We start from the raw sequence: 18,230 nt of genomic DNA on the forward strand, positions 1-18,230 counted from the left end.
AGTGGCTCACGCCCGTAATCCCAGCACTTTGGGAGGCCAAGGCGGGCGGATCACGAGGTCAGGAGATCGAGACCATCCTGGCTAACATGGTGAAACTCCGTCTCTACTAAAAAATACAAAAGAATTAGCCAGGTGTGGTGGTGGGCACCTGTAGTCCCAGCTACTCGGGAGGCGGAGGCAGGAGAATGGCAAGAACCTGGGAGGTGGAGCTTGCAGTGAGCCAAGATTGCGCCACTGCACTCCTGCCTGGGTGACAGAGCCAGACTCCGTCTCAAAAAAAAAAAAAAAAAAAAAATTAGCTGGGCATAGGTGACGCATGCCTATAATCCCAGCTACTCAGGAGGCTGAGGCAGGACAGTCACTTGAACCCAGTAGGTGGAGGTTGCAGTGAGCCAAGATCACGCCATTGCACTCCAGCCTAGGCAACAAGAGTGAAACTCCATCTCAAAAAAAAGAAGTGGCACATCCCTTGTAGTGTGCTGCAATCTCTTCAACTCCCTATTAGTCATACCCAGTGTTTCTATACCAATTATAATTACCACCTGGCTCCTAGAGGTCCTCCAGACAAGGACACCTGCCTATTAAATTCTGAACACAGACTCCTTGACAAGAAGCAGGGGCCAGCTTCCCAATAAGTGCTTGGAAATATGGAACACTGGATGGGAACCAGTGACCAAACTCATGCTCCCAGGTGCTCTAGAAGTTGTTACAACTGATCTCTCTTCATGGTTACCTCCAAACCTACAGTAAAACTGGCATCCAGGTCACATGATTTGTCTCCCAAAGCCCTGCAGTCTGTCTTAGAAGGGCTTGAACAGCAACGCAAATTAGGTCAAAGCTGTAATCAGAGCTGTTCTCTGCCATTTGCTCTAAGGGACAGAAAACAAGGACTCCCACAAAAGCTGTTAACTTGTTCATGCTGAGAACACACCTGTTTCCTCAACAGACTCCAAACAATAAACAGAACCCACAACATTAATGGTGGCTTAAAGAACAGGCCTTTATTATCATGAGCAACGTGAAGCAGGCAGTTCCAGAGCTGGGTGACTTGGATATTGGATATATCCATAACGAGCATCATATGAAACCAATCAACACAGGTAAGTCTCTGCAGGCTATTTGCAGAATCCTTCTGTGTCCTCTTGAACAAAGCTGATTATTTCCATGCCATTTACATCAAAAGAGAGGAAATTAAGACCCCTAGTGGGCTGTGAGACCACTCACAACACCTTTTAGGGACTGGGGAGAGAAGAGAGGTCTGCCCGTCACAAACATGCTGGGGTAAATAGTAAACGCAGTATGATTCTGCCAGATGGTAGGAGCAGATGGCACCTGCCCCAGCAAAGGCCAATAGCCATTTAAAAAGTGCAACACAGCTGCTGAAAGCATCTCACATACTTGGCACTCACAGGGAATCTCCCCAGTGGGAATGTCCATATCTATGAAGTTTCACTTCTTACTGATGGTTCCCTCCCAATGGCTGCTCCCAGAGTTCCACTCTAGGGTGAGCTGTTAGGCTGAACAGAGACAGCACATTGCTTGGACTGCTAAGGCCTGTGTCCAGTGTGAAATTCCCAATGGCGGGTAAGGTTCAGCCTCCAGGGGAAGGCTTTCCTGCATCTGCTGCACTCATTAACTACTGCTAGTTCCCCACCATACAGTAAGTCGGGGGCATTGGCCTAAGACTTTCCCCCACATTTGCTACACTCTTAAAGCTTTTCTCCAGCATGAACCCTCTGGTGCAGAACAAGTGTCTGTTTCCGGATGAATTCTCTCCCGCACTCACTACACACATAAGGCCTTTCCCCAGTGTGGACTTTCCAGTGCCTGATGAGGTTGGGTCTTTGAGTGAAGGCTTTCCCGCACTTGCTGCACTCATAAGGCTTTTCTCCAGAGTGAACTTTCTGGTGCTGAATGAGTTTGGAGATGCAGCTGAAAGCTTTACCACATCTGCTACACTCATAATCACTGCTGTGAATTCTCCAGTGTACATTAAGGTGGGAGCTTTGGCTAAAGGCCTTCCCACATTCACTGCACTCATAAGGCCTTTCTCCAGTGTGAGTTCGTTGGTGCAGAACAAGTGTGTGTTTCCGACTGAACTCTTTCCCACATTCGCTGCATACATAAGGCCTGGCTCCTGTGTGAACTTCCTGGTGTCGAATGAGATTAGACTTACTACTAAAAAATTTCCCACATTTGCCACACTGATAGAGTCTTTCACCCGTGTGAACTCGCCTGTGCTCAATCAGGCCGGAGATTTGTCTAAAGAATTTCCCACATTCGCTGCACTCGTATGGCCTTTCTCCAGTGTGAACTGTCTGGTGTTTAAAGAGGTCATAGCTTTGACTGAAGAATTTCCCACATTCGTTACACTCATAAGGCCTTTCTCCAGTGTGGATTCTCTGATGCCGAGCAAGTGTGTCTGTGCGGGTGAAGGCTTTCCCACATTCACCACACCTGTGATACCTCTGTCCCATGAGAAAGCCACTCACAAGCTTAGTGCTCTTGTGGGGCTTCATGCTGCTGTGAGAGGCCTGATGCTGAAGAAGGCCAGATGTGGCTGAAAAGTCTCTCCTACCTTTCCCACATGTGAGGGTCTTCTCTGGCACATGGACTCTGCAGCTTTTCACAGAGTCTCTGCCCTCCTTCCTTGGGAAATGTTTCCCTCCATTGGGCTGGTTCTGGTGCTGGTCAAAGTCTGTACTGAACCAGAATTGCTTTCCACATGCCCCACACAAGTATGGTTTCTGCCTGGCTTTTCCCCCATAGTATTTAGCCAGGTGTAAGGTATCTTTCAATATTGGGCCACATATGTCACATGGGTGAGACTCCAGCTCTGCCACGAAAGTCCTGACCTCTGACACTCCTGCTACAAAAATGCTCTGCTCAGAAGATACCTCTTCATCCTCCACTCCATGCCAACAACCTGAAGAACACAGAAATGCTGATTAAATGCATATTTACGGGTGGGAAGGGGCAACCTCATCGTATATGTGCATTTGACACATGCAGGAATAAGTTCATGAAACTGTTTTCAGAATGAGAGGCATGGTCAGAGTGAGGAAGGAATGGCTTTGAGGTAGTGAGCCTCTGGAGGTCATACCATGGGGGAGTGCTAATGAAGGGCCAGGATATAAGAATGGAACCAAACAAATGGCTTCCAGTAGGGCCTTGACTGTTAGTGACTCGTGAGTGCTATGAAAAATGTATCCAGTCCCAGGAAAATCCAACTGCAAGTGAGCAGCTGGTGTTCAAAGACTATTTAAGAATATATGCACATCTTGTGAACATTAATTGCAGGTCAATACTGCCAAAAAATGCAGACAGAGAAGTGGTAAAACATGGGTGTAAGGTGAGGGCCAGAGGTGAGGGTGGCAAGGGGCTAACAAACTAGAAATGATATATCTTCGTGTCAAGAACAGGAAAGGACAGATAGAAACGCTGTGTGGCCACTGGCCCTGGAAACAAACACTGATGTGAACAGTTAATGTTGCCAGTTTTGAACCCAGCTTTGACATCGTGCCCTTCCCCGATGTCCACTCACCAGGTCTAAGTCCCCTCTGGGCCTCTCTTTCTGTGGCTGAAGTCATATCCACCTGGTCATACACCCAGGGCTCTTCTCCTCGCTCTAGTTTCATGACTGCACGTGATCTGGAAAATGCAATTCCTAAGGGAAAGTCAGAACAGGTGAGCAGCCAGCACTGGCCCATGGCAAACCACCCTATGATGGACTTCAGGTAAGAAAAATAACCTGGGAGGAGTTGTGCAGGAATAACCCAAAGGTCCCTATAAGTGACTATGTAAGTGCCTATAACTCCTGACAAGGTCAGGCCCTAGAAAATGTCACCTGAGCTGGGCGCAGTGGCTCACACCTGTAATCTAACACTTTCAGAAGTCAAGTCAGGGTATTACTTGAGCTCAGGAGTTCAAGACCAGCCTGGGCAACATGGCGAAACCACATCTCTACAGAAAAATTAGCTGGGTGTGGTGGTGTGTGTCTGTAGTCCCAACTATTCAGGAGGCTGAGGTGAGAGGATGGCTTGAGCCTGGGAGGTAGAGGTTGCAATGAGCTGAGATCGTGCCACTGCACTCCAGCTTGGGCAACAGAGCCAGACCCTGACTCAAAAAAAAAAAAAAAGAAAAGAAAATGTCACCTGGAGAAAGGGACAGAACCTTGGGCACAGAGGCATCATAATTTTGGACAGAGTCACCAGTACAGAAAGCGAACAGACCTAGTGAGATCCACTGGGCAAACCACAAGTCTCATGACCCCAAACCCTTGGCTGCACGGCTTCAGGACTACTCAGCAAGTAGGGAGGACACTCCATACAGCTTAGCCCTGGCATCCTGAGCACCTACTCCAGGAAACTGGTGAAGGAAGCGGTGCTCATGATCCCACCATAGGAAGAACAGAGTGGTAAAGGCAGAAAAGCATGAGGACCTTACCCAGTGAGGCTAAAAGTGCAAAGTTCTCCAGCATCACATCGTGGTACAAAAGTCTCTGAGCATCATCAAGAAGCTCCCATTCTTCCCGAGAGAAGTATACAAACACATCCTCAAAGACCACACAGCCCTGCAACAAAAGGGACAGGAAGGACCATAAAAAGTCTCTTGACCAATGATCCCCAGTCTACCTACCCACAACATCCTGCTAACTAACCTCCCAGGTTCCCAAGTCAGAGATACCAGGCACTAGTACCACTGATCCTCACTCTCTCCTGATCACCCCAGCAATCACTGTGTCCACCCACCACAACAACAGACAGGCTGACAGATAAATGCCATTTACACTCTGAGCCAGCCAACTCCCCTGGGGTACCCAAGATCACAAATCCCAGGTATGAACCTAGGCTCATTTTTCTCAGTTAAGCCCCAAGTCACAGGACCGTCAGCTCACACTCCCTCCTCTCATACACATCACTCTCTGGACTATGTCTCCCTCACATCTCCAGCTTCCCCCCCACCCTACTGGCCCACCCCATCTCCCTGGACTCCCCAAATGTCACTCTACACATAGCATTAAGAGTGCTTGCCGAAGGCAGATCACGAGGTCAAGAGAGCGAGACTATCCTGGCCAACATGGTGAAACCCCGTCTCTACTAAAAAAAAAAAAAAAAAAAAAATACACAAATTAGCTGGGCATGGTGGTGTGTGCCTGTAGTCCCAGCTACTTGGGAGGCTGAGGCAGGAGAACTGCTTGAACCTGGGAGGCAGAGGTTGCAGTGAGCTGAGATCACACTACTACACTCCAGTCTGGCGACAGAGTGAGACTCCATCTCAAAAAAAAAAAAAAGTGCTTGCCAACAATCAGTATCCCATCTTGCTCCAAACCATCAATGGCCCCATTGCCAAGGAAAGCCCTATTGTTGCTCTGAAAGCCTCCCAATCTGGCCCTGTTCCTTTTTTCAATCACAGGCACCTCAAACCACATGCAGATCTCAGGTATCCTCAACCCTCTTCCATTTCTTTGTTGCACATTGTACCACTGTTTGATATGGATTGGATGTGTATCCCCTACAAATCTCATGTTGAAATGCAACCCCTAGTGCTGGAGGCCCAGGGAAGCCAAAAGATTGGACACCCCTGATTTAAAGTGAGAGATGTGTAACTACTCCTTTAACTTGAACTCTTAGAGGCCACTGTAGGGTTACTAACTGACCTGATTTCAATATTGCTGTGTGTCAGGGAATAGGAACGCTTAAAGAGAGGGAGAAGGATGGGGATCAGCTGGTCAGTGAGGCAGTCAGAAGACACATAACAATTTTTTTTTTTTTTAAGACAGATTCTTGCACTGTTGCCCAGGCTGGAGTGCAGTGGCACGATCTTGGCTCACTGCAAGCTCCATCTCCCAGGTTCACACCATTCTCCTGCCTCAGCCTCCCGAGTAGCCGGGACTACAGGCGCCCACCACCATGCCCGGCTAATTTTTTGTATTTTCAGTAGAGACAAGGTTTCACCATGTTAGCCAGGATGGTCTTGATCTCCTGACCTCGTGATCCACCCGCCTCGGCCTCCCAAAGTGCTGGGATTACAGGTGTGAGCCACTGCGCCTGGCCGACTTTAGGCATTTGACACAGATCTCTAACTAACTAAATGCAGGCAGCAGGAGATAAATACCCATGCTCAGCTGCATCATGAAAACAGAAGAAACTGGAACACATTCAACACCCTCAACACATTCCAGCTACATCAAGAGAGTCTGGTTCCTACCTTCTGGCCTCAGGATAATGACAGAATGTAGTACATCCTAAGTTCCAGAGAGTTACCAAAAACAGAGACAGCATTCTGGACAAACACAAAGATTAGAGAAGCACCCTAAATCTTTGGCCAGATGGATTCGTGAGATCCTTCTACTACACTAGGCAAGACTGGGAGAAGTAGTGAACTTTTTTTTTTTGAAATGGGGTCTCAGCCGAGCATGATGACTCACACCTGTAATCCCAGCACTTTGGGAGGCCGAGGCGGGTGGATCTCCTGAGGGCAGGAGTTCGAGACCAGCCTGGCCAACATCGTGAAACCCCGTCTCTACCAAAAATACAAACAAATTAGCTGGGCGTGGTGGCGGGTGCCTGTAATTCCAGCTACTCAGGAGGCAGACAGGAGAATTGCTTGAACCCAGAAGGCAGAGGTTGCGGTGAGCCAAGATTGTGCCACTGCACTCCAGCCTAGGAAATGTGGTGAAACCCCGTCTCTACTAAAAATGCAAAAATTAGCTGGGTGTGGTGGTGGGCACCTGTAATCCCAGCTACTCGGGAGGCTGAGGTAGGAGAACTGCTTGAACCCAGGAGACAGAGGTTGCAGTGAGCCGAGATCGCGCCACTGCACTCCAGCCTGGGTGACAAGAGCAAGACTCCATCTCAAAAAAACAAAACAAAACAAAACCCGGCCAAGGCATGGTGGCTCACTCTTGTAATCCCAGCACTTTGGGAGGCCAAAGGGAGTGGATCAACTGAGGTCACGAGTTTGAGACCAGCCTGGCCAACATGGTGAAACTCTATCTATTAAAATACAAAAATTAGCTGGGCATGGTAATGCATGCCTGTAATCCCAGCTACTGGGAAAACTGAGGCAGGAGAATCACTTGAATCTGGGAGGCAGAAGCTGCAGTGAGCCAAGATCGCACCACTGCACTCCAGCCTGGGTGACAGAGCGAGACTCGTCTCCAAAAAAAAAAATAAATAAATAAAATAAAACCAAAGCCAAGTGCAGTGGCTCACAACTGTAATCCAAACACTTTGGAAGGCTGGGGCCGGTGGATCAGTTGAGGTTGGGAGTTCAAGACCACCTGGGCCAACACGGTGAACGTCCCCCCAACTCCCCCGCCCCCACCCCACCCCTCCCACCTCCCCACCCCACCCCACCCCTCCCACCTCCCCACCCCCGTCTCTACTATAAATACTAAAATTAGCCAGGGGTGGTTGCGGGCACCTGTAATCTCAACTACTCGGGAGGCTGAGGCGGGAGAATCTCTTGAACCCGGGAGGTAGAGGTTGCAATGAGCCACTGCATCCCACCCTGGGCGACAGAGTGAGACTTCGTCTCAAAAAAATAAATAAATAAATAAATAAACTAAAACTAAAAACACACAAAATGAGGGTGAGATAATCAGATAGTAACAAATTTATAGCACACTACCCATCGTTGCCATCCCAGGCCAAACTCCTCATACCCTACAGCTCTCTCCTCCTGCAAACACTGAAAAGAACCCTTTCAAATGGCAGGACCCTTCTCTTCTGGGGGGAGTCTCAAGAATGCCCACTCCCTCTTCCCTGCCCTCCAGTCCCAGCCTTCTCATCTCTTACCCCAGAGATATGAAATAACATACTTAAGACTGCCCCACTTAAATCTGACCTCCTGGCCTTGACCTACTCCAGACCACTCCCTTCACCCCAAAGATATTCTAAGCCCAGCCCCTTCCCCACAACTTCAGACCTTCCTCTCTAGTTGCCTAAGTGAGGAAGCCTCCACTCTGAGACATCTCAAAGTCACCATTCCAAAATCCAAACGTTCATGGAAAAACAACAAAAACACCTTGCTCTTTCATGCCTTACTTTCAGTCATAGCTGCATATGATGGAGCAGAAAATCCTGTTGGTTTCAAATTTAAAACCTACCCAGAATATGATCACTTCTACCCACTCACCTGCCATTACTCTTGGTACATCCACCACCAAAGCATTCCTGGAATCCACTGCAGTAGCCTCCTTACCGGTCTCCTCGTATCCATCCTCGCAGTCCCCACCCCAAACTAATGTTCTCCCCTGAGCAAATTTCGAGACACTTAAAATCCCAGCTAAGATCACGTCCTTCTATTCAAAACCCTCAGTTAATCTCAACGCCCTCAGAATGAAGCGACAACTTCTCAGCCTGCCATTCCAGTCACAGTTCCTCAAAGTCTGCTCTGTGTTGATGAGAACCCTGTCTCCCAAATGTTTGGGGGTCAGCAGCACCCCCGAGCCTTTACCTGCGCCGTCCCCTCCGCCCGTAACTCTCCCACACCCACCCACACCGAGATAGGACCCCGCCCCAAGAGTGCGTCGCTGTCCTGGGACACAGGGGCTGCAGGCACTTTACGATTCGGAGTCGGAGAAAGGGTGACTGAGGGCCCGGAGGACGCAGCACCCACCCGCGCGGAGTCCGTTAGCTCCGCCATAGGACCGTGGGCGCGGACAGCTGCCGGGAGCGGCAGGCGTCTCGATCGGGGACGCAGGCACTTCCGTCCCTGCAGAGCATCAGACGCGTCTCGGGACACTGGGGACAACATCTCCTCCGCGCTTTCCCGACACCTCCACCTGCGGCCCACACAAGCGTTACAGAACCCCGGCCAGGTGCAGCCTGACAGAAACAAACAAAATGTCCGCTACAAGGAGGAGCCGGAAGTCCCGCCCACGCACCCCCCGCAGGCACTGAAACACCCCTCTCCTGGGCCCTCATTGGGTATGCAACGTATAGGTTTGTGGGTAGAGTGTGGTTCCCACTGAGCTATCCTTCAAGGCAGGGGATTCTCGGCCTGGGCTCTTGGGAAAACTCGAAGTAGGAGGGCCAAGTTGTTTGGGAAAAGTAACCCGAGTTTCAAAGGGCTAACAGGACTTCCGTCCTCTTTTTTTTTTTTTTTTTTTTTTTTTTTTTTTGAGACAGAGTCTCGCTCTGTCGCCCAGGCTGCAGTGCAGTGGCGCGATCTTGGCTGACTGCAACCTCCGCCTCCCGGGTTCAAGCGATTCTCCTGCCTCAGCCTCCCAAGTAGTTGGGACTACAGGGGCCCGCCACCACGCCAGGCTAATTTTAGTACTTTTAGCAGAGTACGGGATTTCACCGTGTTGGCCAGGCTGGTCTCGAACTCCTGACTTTGTGATTTGCCTGCTTCGGCCTCCCAAAGTGCTGGGATTACAGGAGTGAGCCATGGTGCCCGGCTGACTTCTGTCCTCTTAAAAGGCCTGGACCTAGATTCCCTGGAGTGTAGTATGCACCGATCGCAGAAATGTTGAGACATTTCAGATGTTCCCCAAAGCTGCAAAACTAAATAGATACACCACACCACAATGTCTCTTTGCGTACACTCACAGCTAGAAGCTAATAACTATTACCTTGTTGCTTTTTAAATATGTGTGCACTCAAGCTTTACAGTAACTTTTGTGAGCTTCAGTTTGGTCAGAGACGGAAGAGAAAATATTCCAAACAAGGCCTTGGAGTGGAAGAAGGAAGAGGGATGATGTGGAGCCTCCCTGAAACCAGTGGACAGATTTCTTCAGAAAACTCTTCCTGCCTGGGTAATCAGTGATGTCTCCATCACAGCAAAACACAGTGCAATTACCATTTAACCTGTCATTGTCATTGTAAGTACGGTGTCTGTGTTAGGAGGTGAGATTATCCCTGGGGGAAAAATCCTGACAGCTATTAATAATGATTCCGTAGTTATTTGAAGATAATGAAAGAAATTGCTCTGAGGAAATATCTGTGATAGATGGACAAAGTTAAGATCTCAGGAAAGTTTGAGCCTGAATACTAAAGTATGAGAAGTGAAAGAATGAAGTTAAGCATGTGGTTGTGTTGTGATCTTGACCACACTTTGTCAACAAAATGTGACTCTTTTTTCCTGAAAATGCTGAGCAATTGTAAAGAAGATATCAGAATGGTAAAAATCAACAGTGAAGTTGTGCTGTCTTGATAATTCACTGTTAAAATACACATCCAAGGAACACATACGAGCTCTCAGTAGGTGTTTTTCAAATGTGTTAGTAGCATGAAAGACATCACTAATAAAATTTCCAAGATTCCTATACATACAGGACATGTCCTGCATATAATGATTTTTGTCCTGCATCACCTTTTGACTTTGTCACAATACCCTAAATAAATCTTCTAAAGAAGGCAACAGTCTTAAAGAAAAGAATTTTCAACCTGGAATTTCATATCCAGCCAAACTAAGCTTCATCAGTGAAGGAGAAATAAAATACTTTACAGACAAGCAAATGCTGAGAGATTTTGTCACCACCAGGCCTGCCCTAAAAGAGCTCCTGAAGGAAGCACTAAACATGGAAAGGAACAACTGGTACCAGCCACTGCAAAAACATGCCAAATTGTAAAGACCATCAAGGCTAGGAAGAAACTGCATCAACTAATGAGCAAAATAACCAGCTAACATCATAATGACAGGATCAAATTCACACATAACAATACTAACCTTAAATGTAAATGGGCTCAATGCTCCAATTAAAAGGCACAGACTGGCAAATTGGATAAAGAGTCAAGACCCATCTGTGTGCTGTATTCAGGAAACCCATCTCACGTGCAGAGACACACATAGGCTCAAAATAAAGGGATGGAGGAAGATCTACCAAGCAAATGGAAAACAAAAAAAGGCAGGGGTTGCAATCCTACTCTCGGATAAACCAGACTTTAAACCAACAAAGATCAAAAGAGACAAAGAAGGCCACTACATAATGGTAAAGGGATCAATTCAACAAGAAGAACTAACTATCCTAAATATATATGCACCCAATACGGGAGCACCCAGATTCATAAAGCAAGTCCTTAGTGACCTACAAAGAGACTTAGACTCCCACACAATAATAATGGGAGACTTTAACACCCCACTGTCAACATTAGACGGATCAACGAGACAGAAAGTTAACAAGGATATCGAGGAATTGAACTCAGCTCTGCACCAAGCGGACCTAATAGACATCTACAGAACTCTCCACCCCAAATCAACAGAATATACATTTTTTTTCAGCACCACACTACACCTATTCCAAAATTGACCACATAGTTGGAAGTAAAGCACTCCTCCGCAAATGTAAAAGAACAGAAATTGTAACAAACTGTCTCTCAGACCACAGTGCAATCAAACTAGAACTCAGGATTAAGAAACTCATTCAAAACCGCTTAACTACATGGAAACTGAACAACCTGCTCCTGAATGACTACTGGGTACATAACGAAATGAAGGCAGAAATAAAGATGTTCTTTGAAACCAAGGAGAACAAAGACACAACATACCACAATCCTGGGACACATCCAAAGCAGTGTGTAGAGGGAAATTTATGGCACTAAATGCCCACCAGAGAAAGCAGGAAAGATCTAAAATTGACACCCTAATATCCAATTAAAAGAACTAGAGAAGCAAGAGCAAACACATTCAAAAGCTAGCAGAAGGCAAGAAATAACTAAGATCAGAGCAGAACTGAAGGAAATAGAGACACAAAAAACCCTTCAAAAAATCAATGAATCCAGGAGCTGGTTTTTTGAAAAGATCAACAAAATTGATAGACCGCTAGCATGACTAATAAAGAAGAAAAGAGAGAAGAATCAAATAGATGCAATAAAAAAATGACAAAGGGGATATCAGCACCGATCCCACAGAAATACAAACTACCATCAGAGAATACTATAAACACCTCTACGCAAATAAACTAGAAAATCTAGAAGAAATGGACAAATTCCTCGACACATACACTCTCCCAAGACTAAACCAGGAAGAAGTTGAATCTCTGAATAGACCAGGCTCTGAAATTGAGGCAATAATTAATAGCTTACCAACCAAAAAAAGTCCAGGACCAGATGGATTCACAGCTGAATTCTACCAGAGGTACAAGGAGGAGCTGGTGCCATTCCTTCTGAAACTATTCCAATCAATAGAAAAAGAGGGAATCCTCCCTAACTCATTTTATGAGGCCAGCATCATCCTGATACCAAAGCCTGGCAGAGATGCAACAGAAAAAGAGAATTTTAGACCAATATCCTTGATGAACATTGATGCAAAAATCCTCAATAAAATACTGGCAAACCGAATCCAGCAACACATCAAAAAGCTTATCCACCATGATCAAGTGGGCTTCATCCCAGGGGTGCAAGGGTGGTTCAACATACGAAAATCAATAAACGTAATCCAGCATGTAAACAGAACCAAAGACAAAAACCACAGGATTATCTCAATGGATGCAGAAAAGGCCTTTGACAGAATTCAACAACCCTTCATGCTAAAAACTCTCAATAAATTAGGTATTGATGGGAACGTATCTCAAAATAATAAGAGCTATCTATGACAAACCCACAGCCAATATCATACTGAATGGACAAAAACTGGAAGCATTCCCTTTGAAAACTGGCACAAGACAGGGATGCCCTCTCTCACCACTCCTATTCAACATAGTGTTGGAAGTTCTGGCCAGGGCAATCAGGCAGGAGAAGGAAATAAAGGGCATTCAATTAGGAAAAGAGGAAGTCAAATTGTCCCTGTTTGCAGATGACATGATTGTATATCTAGAAAACCCCATCGTCTCAGCCCAAAATCTCCTTAAGCTGATAAGCAACTTCAACAAAGTCTCAGGATACAAAATCAATGTGCAAAAATCACAAGCATTCTTATACACCAATAACAGACAAACAGAAAGCCAAATCATGAGTGAACTCCCATTCACAATTGCTTCAAAGAGAATAAAATACCTAGGAATCCAACTTACAAGGGATGTGAAGGACCTCTTCAAGGAGAGCTACAAACCACTGCTCAATTTAATAAAAGAGGATACAAACAAATGGAAGAACATTCCATGCTCATGGGTAGGAAGAATCAATATCATGAAAATGGCCATACTGCCCAAGGTAATTTATAGATTCAATGCCATCCCCATCAAGCTACCAATGACTTTCTTCACAGAATTGGAAAAAACTACCTTAAAGTTCATATGGAACCAAAAAAGAGCCCGCATTGCCAAGTCAATCCTAAGCCAAAAGAACAAAGCTGGAGGCATCACGCTACCTGACTTCAAACTATACTACAAGGCTGCAGTAACCAAAACAGCATGGTACTGGTACCAAAACAGAGATATAGACCAATGGAACAGAACAGAGCCCTCAGAAAATAATGCCGCATATCTACAACTATCTGATCTTTGACAAACCTGAAAAAACAAACAATGGGGAAAGGATTCCCTATTTAATAAATGGTGCTGGGAAAACTGGCTAGCCATATGTAGAAAGCTGAAACTGGATCCCTTCCTTACATCTTATACAAAAATTAATTCAAGATGGATTAAAGACTTAAATGTTAGACCTAAAACCATAAAAACCCTAGAAGAAAACCTAGGTAATACCATTCAGGACATAGGCATGGGCAAGGACTTCATGTCTAAAACACCAAAAGCAATGGCAACAAAAGCCAAAATTGACAAATGGGATCTAATTAAACTAAAGCACTTCTGCACAGCAAAAGAAACCACCATCAGAGTGAACAGGCAACCTACAGAATGGGAGAAAATTTTTACAACCTACTTATCTGACAAAGGGCTAATATCCAGAATCTACAATGAACTCAAACCAATTTATAAGAAAAAAAACAACCCCATCAAAAAGTGGGCAAAGGATATGAGCAGACACTTCTCAAAAGAAGATATTTATGCAGTCGAAAAACACATGAAAAAATGCTCATCATCACTGGCCATCAGAGAAATGCAAAACAAAACCACAATGAGATACCATCTGACACCAGTTAGAATGGCGATCATTAAAAAATCAAGAAACAACAGGTGCTGGAGAGGATGTGGAGAAATAGGAACACTTTTACATTGTTGGTGGGACTGGAAACTAGTTCAACCATTGTGGAAGTTGGTGTGGCGATTCCTCAGGGATCTAGAACTAGAAATACCATTTGACCCAGCCATCCCATTACTGAGTATAAACCCAAAGGATTATAAATCATGCTGCTATAAAGACACATGAACATGTATGTTTATTGTGGCACTATTCACAATAGCAAAAACTTGGAACCAACCCAAATGTCCAACAATGATAGACTGGATTAAGAAAATGTGGCACATATACCCCATGGAATACTATGCAGCCATAAAAAATGATGAGTTCGTGTCCTTTGTAGGGACATGGATGAAGCTGGAAACCATCATTCTCAGCAAACTATCACAAGGACAAAAAACCAAACACTGCATGTTCTCACTCATAGGTGGGAATTGAACAATGAGAACACATGGACACAGGAAGGGGAACATCACACACTAGGGCCTGTTGTGGGGTGGGGGGACGGGGGAGGGATAGCATTAGGTGATATAACTAATGCTAAATGATGAGTTACTGGGTGCAGCACACCAACATGGCACATGTATACATATGTAACAAACCTGCACGTTGTGCCCATGTACCCTAAAACTTAAAGTATAATAATAATTTTTTAAAAGTCTATTCAAAGGGATAATATCGAGAATTTCCCAAAGATATTAGGAAGGATTATCTTTCCAAGAGAAAGATATCAATATTCAAGTACAAGAAGGCTGTAGAATACCAAGCAGATTTAACCCAAAGAAGACTACCTCAAGACATTTAGTAATCAAATTACCAAAGGTCAAGGGTAAAGAAAGGATCCTAAAAGCAGCAAAAGAACAGAAACAACACACAAAGGAGCTCCAATATGCCTGGTAGAAGACTTCCCAGTATAAACCTTATAGGCCAGGAGAGAGTGGCATGATGGATTTAAAGTGCTGAAGGAAAAAACTTTTATCCTAGAATAGTGTATTTGCTGAAAGTATCCTTCAAACATGAAAGAGAAATAAAAACTCTTCTGGATGAACAAAAGCTGAAAGATTTTTGTCAACACCAGACTTGTCTTACAAGAAATGTTAAAGGGAGTTCTGCAATCTAAAAGGATGTTAATGAGCAACAAGAAATCATCTGAAGGCACGAAACTCACTGGTAATAGTAACTACACAGAAAAAAAAAACAATATAGTAACACTGTAACTGTGATGTGTAAACTCATATCTTGAGTAGAAAGACTAAAATATGAACCTATCAAAAACAATTCCAACAAGTGTTCAAGACATAGACAGTACAATAAGATATACATAGAATCAAAAAATTTAAAAGCTGGGTGACATAGTTAAAGTGTAATGTTTTTATTAGTTTTTCTCTTGTTTGTTATTTGTTTATGGGATCAGTGTTGTCATCAGTTTAAAATAATGGGTTATAAGATATTATATGGAAGCTTCATGGTAAACTAAATTCAAAAACCTAGAACAGATACCAAAAAATTTTTAAAAAAGAAATTAAAATATACAACCAGAGAAAATCACCTTCACAATAAGGAAGACAGGAAGGAAGGAAAGAAGGAAGAGAAGACCACCAAACAACATGGCAGCAGTAAATCCTTACTTATTAATAATAACATTGAATATAAATGGACTAAAGTCTCCAATCAAAACACACGGAGTTGCTGAATGAATAAAAATAAAGACCCAATGCTCTATTGCATACAAGAAACACACTTCACCTATAAAGACACACATAGATTAAAATAAAAGGATGGAAAAAGATATTTCATGCCACTGGAAACGACGAAATAGCAGGAATAACTACATGTATATCAGAAAAATAGATTTCAAGAGAAAAACTGTGAAAAGAGACAAAGTCACTATATATAATGCTAAAGGGATCAATTCAGCAAGAGGACATAATCTTTGTAAATATATATACACTCAACACTGGAGCACCCAGATATAAAAGTAAATATTATTAGAGCTAAATAGACAGATAGAGTCCGACACAGTGATAGCTGAAGATGACAACACCCCACTTTCAGCATTGAACAGGCCTTCCAGACAGAAATGGACTCAATCTGCACTATAGAACAAATGGACCTAATAGATATTTATAGAACATTTCATCCAACAGCTTCAGAATACATATTCTTCTCAGCACATGGATCATTCTCAAAGAAATACTATATGTTAGGCCATAAAATATGTCTTGAAACTTTTTTAAATTGAAATAATATCAAGTACCTTCTCTGACCACAAGGCAATAAAAGTAGAAATCAGTAACAAGTGGACTTTCAAAATGCTACAAACACATGGAAATTAAACAGTCATCTTCTGAATGACCAGTGGGTCAATTAAGAAATTGAGAAGTTGGGCTGGGCATGATGGCTCACGACTGTAATCCCAGCACTTTGGGAGGTGGAGCCAGGCGGATCACGAGGTCAGGAGTTCAAGACCAGCCTGACTGACATGATAAACCCTGTCTCTACTAAAAATACAAAAATTAGCCGGGCATGATGGCACACACCTGCAATCCCAGCTACTCAGGAGGCTGAGGCAGGAGAATTGCTTAAACCCAGGAGGTGGAGGTTGCAGTGAGTGGAGATTGCGCCATTGCACTCCAGCTTGGGAGACAGAGTGAGACTCCATCTCAAAGAGAAAAAAAAAAAAAAAGAAAGAAATTGAAAAGTTTTTTGAGGCCAGGCGCATTGGCTCATGCCTGTAATCCCAGCACTTTGGGAGGCCAAAGCAGGTGGATCACCTGAGGTCAGGAGTTCGAGACCAGCCTGATCAACAAGGTGAAACCATGTCTCTACTAAAAATACAAAAATTAGTCGGGCATGGTGGCGGGCGCCTGTAGTCCTAGCTACTCATGAGGCTGAGACAGGAGAATTGCTTGAACCCAAGAAGGTGGAGGTGGCAGTGAGCCGAGACTGCGCCGCTGCACTCCAGCCTGGATGATGGAGCAAGACTCTGTCTCAAAAAAAAAAAAAAAAAAGAAAAGAAAAGTTTTTTGAAACAAATGATAATAGAAACACAGCATGCCAAAATCTGTGGGATACAGAAAAATAAGTACTAAGAAGAATGTTTATAGCTATAAGTGCCTACATTACAAAAGTAAAAAGAAAACTTTAAATAAACAACCTAATAATGCATCTTTTTTTTTTTTTTTTTTTTTTTTTTCTTTTTTATTGATCATTCTTGGGTGTTTCTCGCAGAGGGGGATTTGGCAGGGTCACAGGACAATAGTGGAGGGAAGGTCAGCAGATAAACAAGTGAACAAAGTTCTCTGGTTTTCCTAGGCAGAGGACCCTGCGGCCTTCCGCAGTGTTTGTGTCCCTGGGTACTTGAGATTAAGGAGTGGTGATGACTCTTAACGAACATGCTGCCTTCAAGCATCTGTTTAACAAAGCACATCTTGCACCGCCCTTAATCCATTCAACCCTGAGTGGATACAGCACATGTTTCAGAGAGCACAGGGTTGGGGGTAAGGTCACAGATCAACAGGATCCCAAGGCAGAAGAATTTTTCTTAGTACAGAACAAAATGAAAAGTCTCCCATGTCTACCTCTTTCTACACAGACACAGCAACCATCCGATTTCTCAATCTTTTCCCCACCTTTCCCCCCTTTCTATTCCACAAAACCGCCATTGTCTTCATGGCCCGTTCTCAATGAGCTGTTGAGTACACCTCCCAGATGGGGTGGTGGCCGGGCAGAGGAGCTCCTCACTTCCCAGTAGGGGCGGCCGGGCAGAAGCGCCCCTCACCTCCCGGACGGGGCGGCTGGCCGGGCGGGGGGCTGACCCCCCCCACCTCCCTCCCGGACGGGGCGGCTGGCCGGGCGGGGGGCTGACCCCCCACCTCCCTCCCGGACAGGGCGGCTGGCCGGGCAGAGGGGCTCCTCACTTCCCAGTAGGGGCGGCCGGGCAGAGGCGCCCCTCACTTCCCCGACGGGGCGGCTGGCCCGGCGGGGGGCTGACCCCCCCACCTCCCTCCCGGAGGGGGCGGCTGGCCGGGCAGAGGGGCTCCTCACTTCCCGGTAGGGGCGGCCGGGCAGAGGCGCCCCTCACCTCCCGGACAGGGCGGCTGGCCGGGCGGGGGGCTGATCCCCCCACCTCCCTCCCGGACGGGGCGGCTGGCCGGGCGGGGGGCTGACCCCCCCACCTCCCTCCCGGACGGGGCGGCTGGC

At 45.5% G+C, this 18,230-nt stretch overlaps 1 protein-coding gene across 2 annotated transcripts; it reads right to left on the minus strand.

Moving 5' to 3' along the window:
- Nucleotides 1–979: 979 nt before the first annotated feature.
- Nucleotides 980–17,193, minus strand: ZNF671 (zinc finger protein 671). Of its 2 annotated transcripts, none has more exons than XM_003816650.6 (4): nt 8,626–17,193; nt 4,447–4,573; nt 3,545–3,667; nt 980–2,926 (listed from the first exon to the last, which is right to left on the minus strand). In XM_003816650.6, the coding sequence occupies exons 1-4, from the start codon at nt 8,761–8,763 to the stop codon at nt 1,710–1,712; spliced, it is 1,605 nt and encodes a 534-aa protein (XP_003816698.2). In that variant the 5' UTR covers nt 8,764–17,193; the 3' UTR covers nt 980–1,709. The 2 variants fall into 2 exon arrangements, with proteins under 2 accessions (XP_003816698.2, XP_008967982.2); XM_008969734.6 differs by lacking the exon at nt 8,626–17,193 and adding an exon at nt 8,143–8,541.
- Nucleotides 17,194–18,230: the final 1,037 nt, after the last annotated feature.

This window comes from Pan paniscus, chromosome 20 (genome assembly GCF_029289425.2).
Source record: "Pan paniscus chromosome 20, NHGRI_mPanPan1-v2.0_pri, whole genome shotgun sequence".
Classification (NCBI taxonomy): Eukaryota; Metazoa; Chordata; class Mammalia; order Primates; family Hominidae; genus Pan; species Pan paniscus.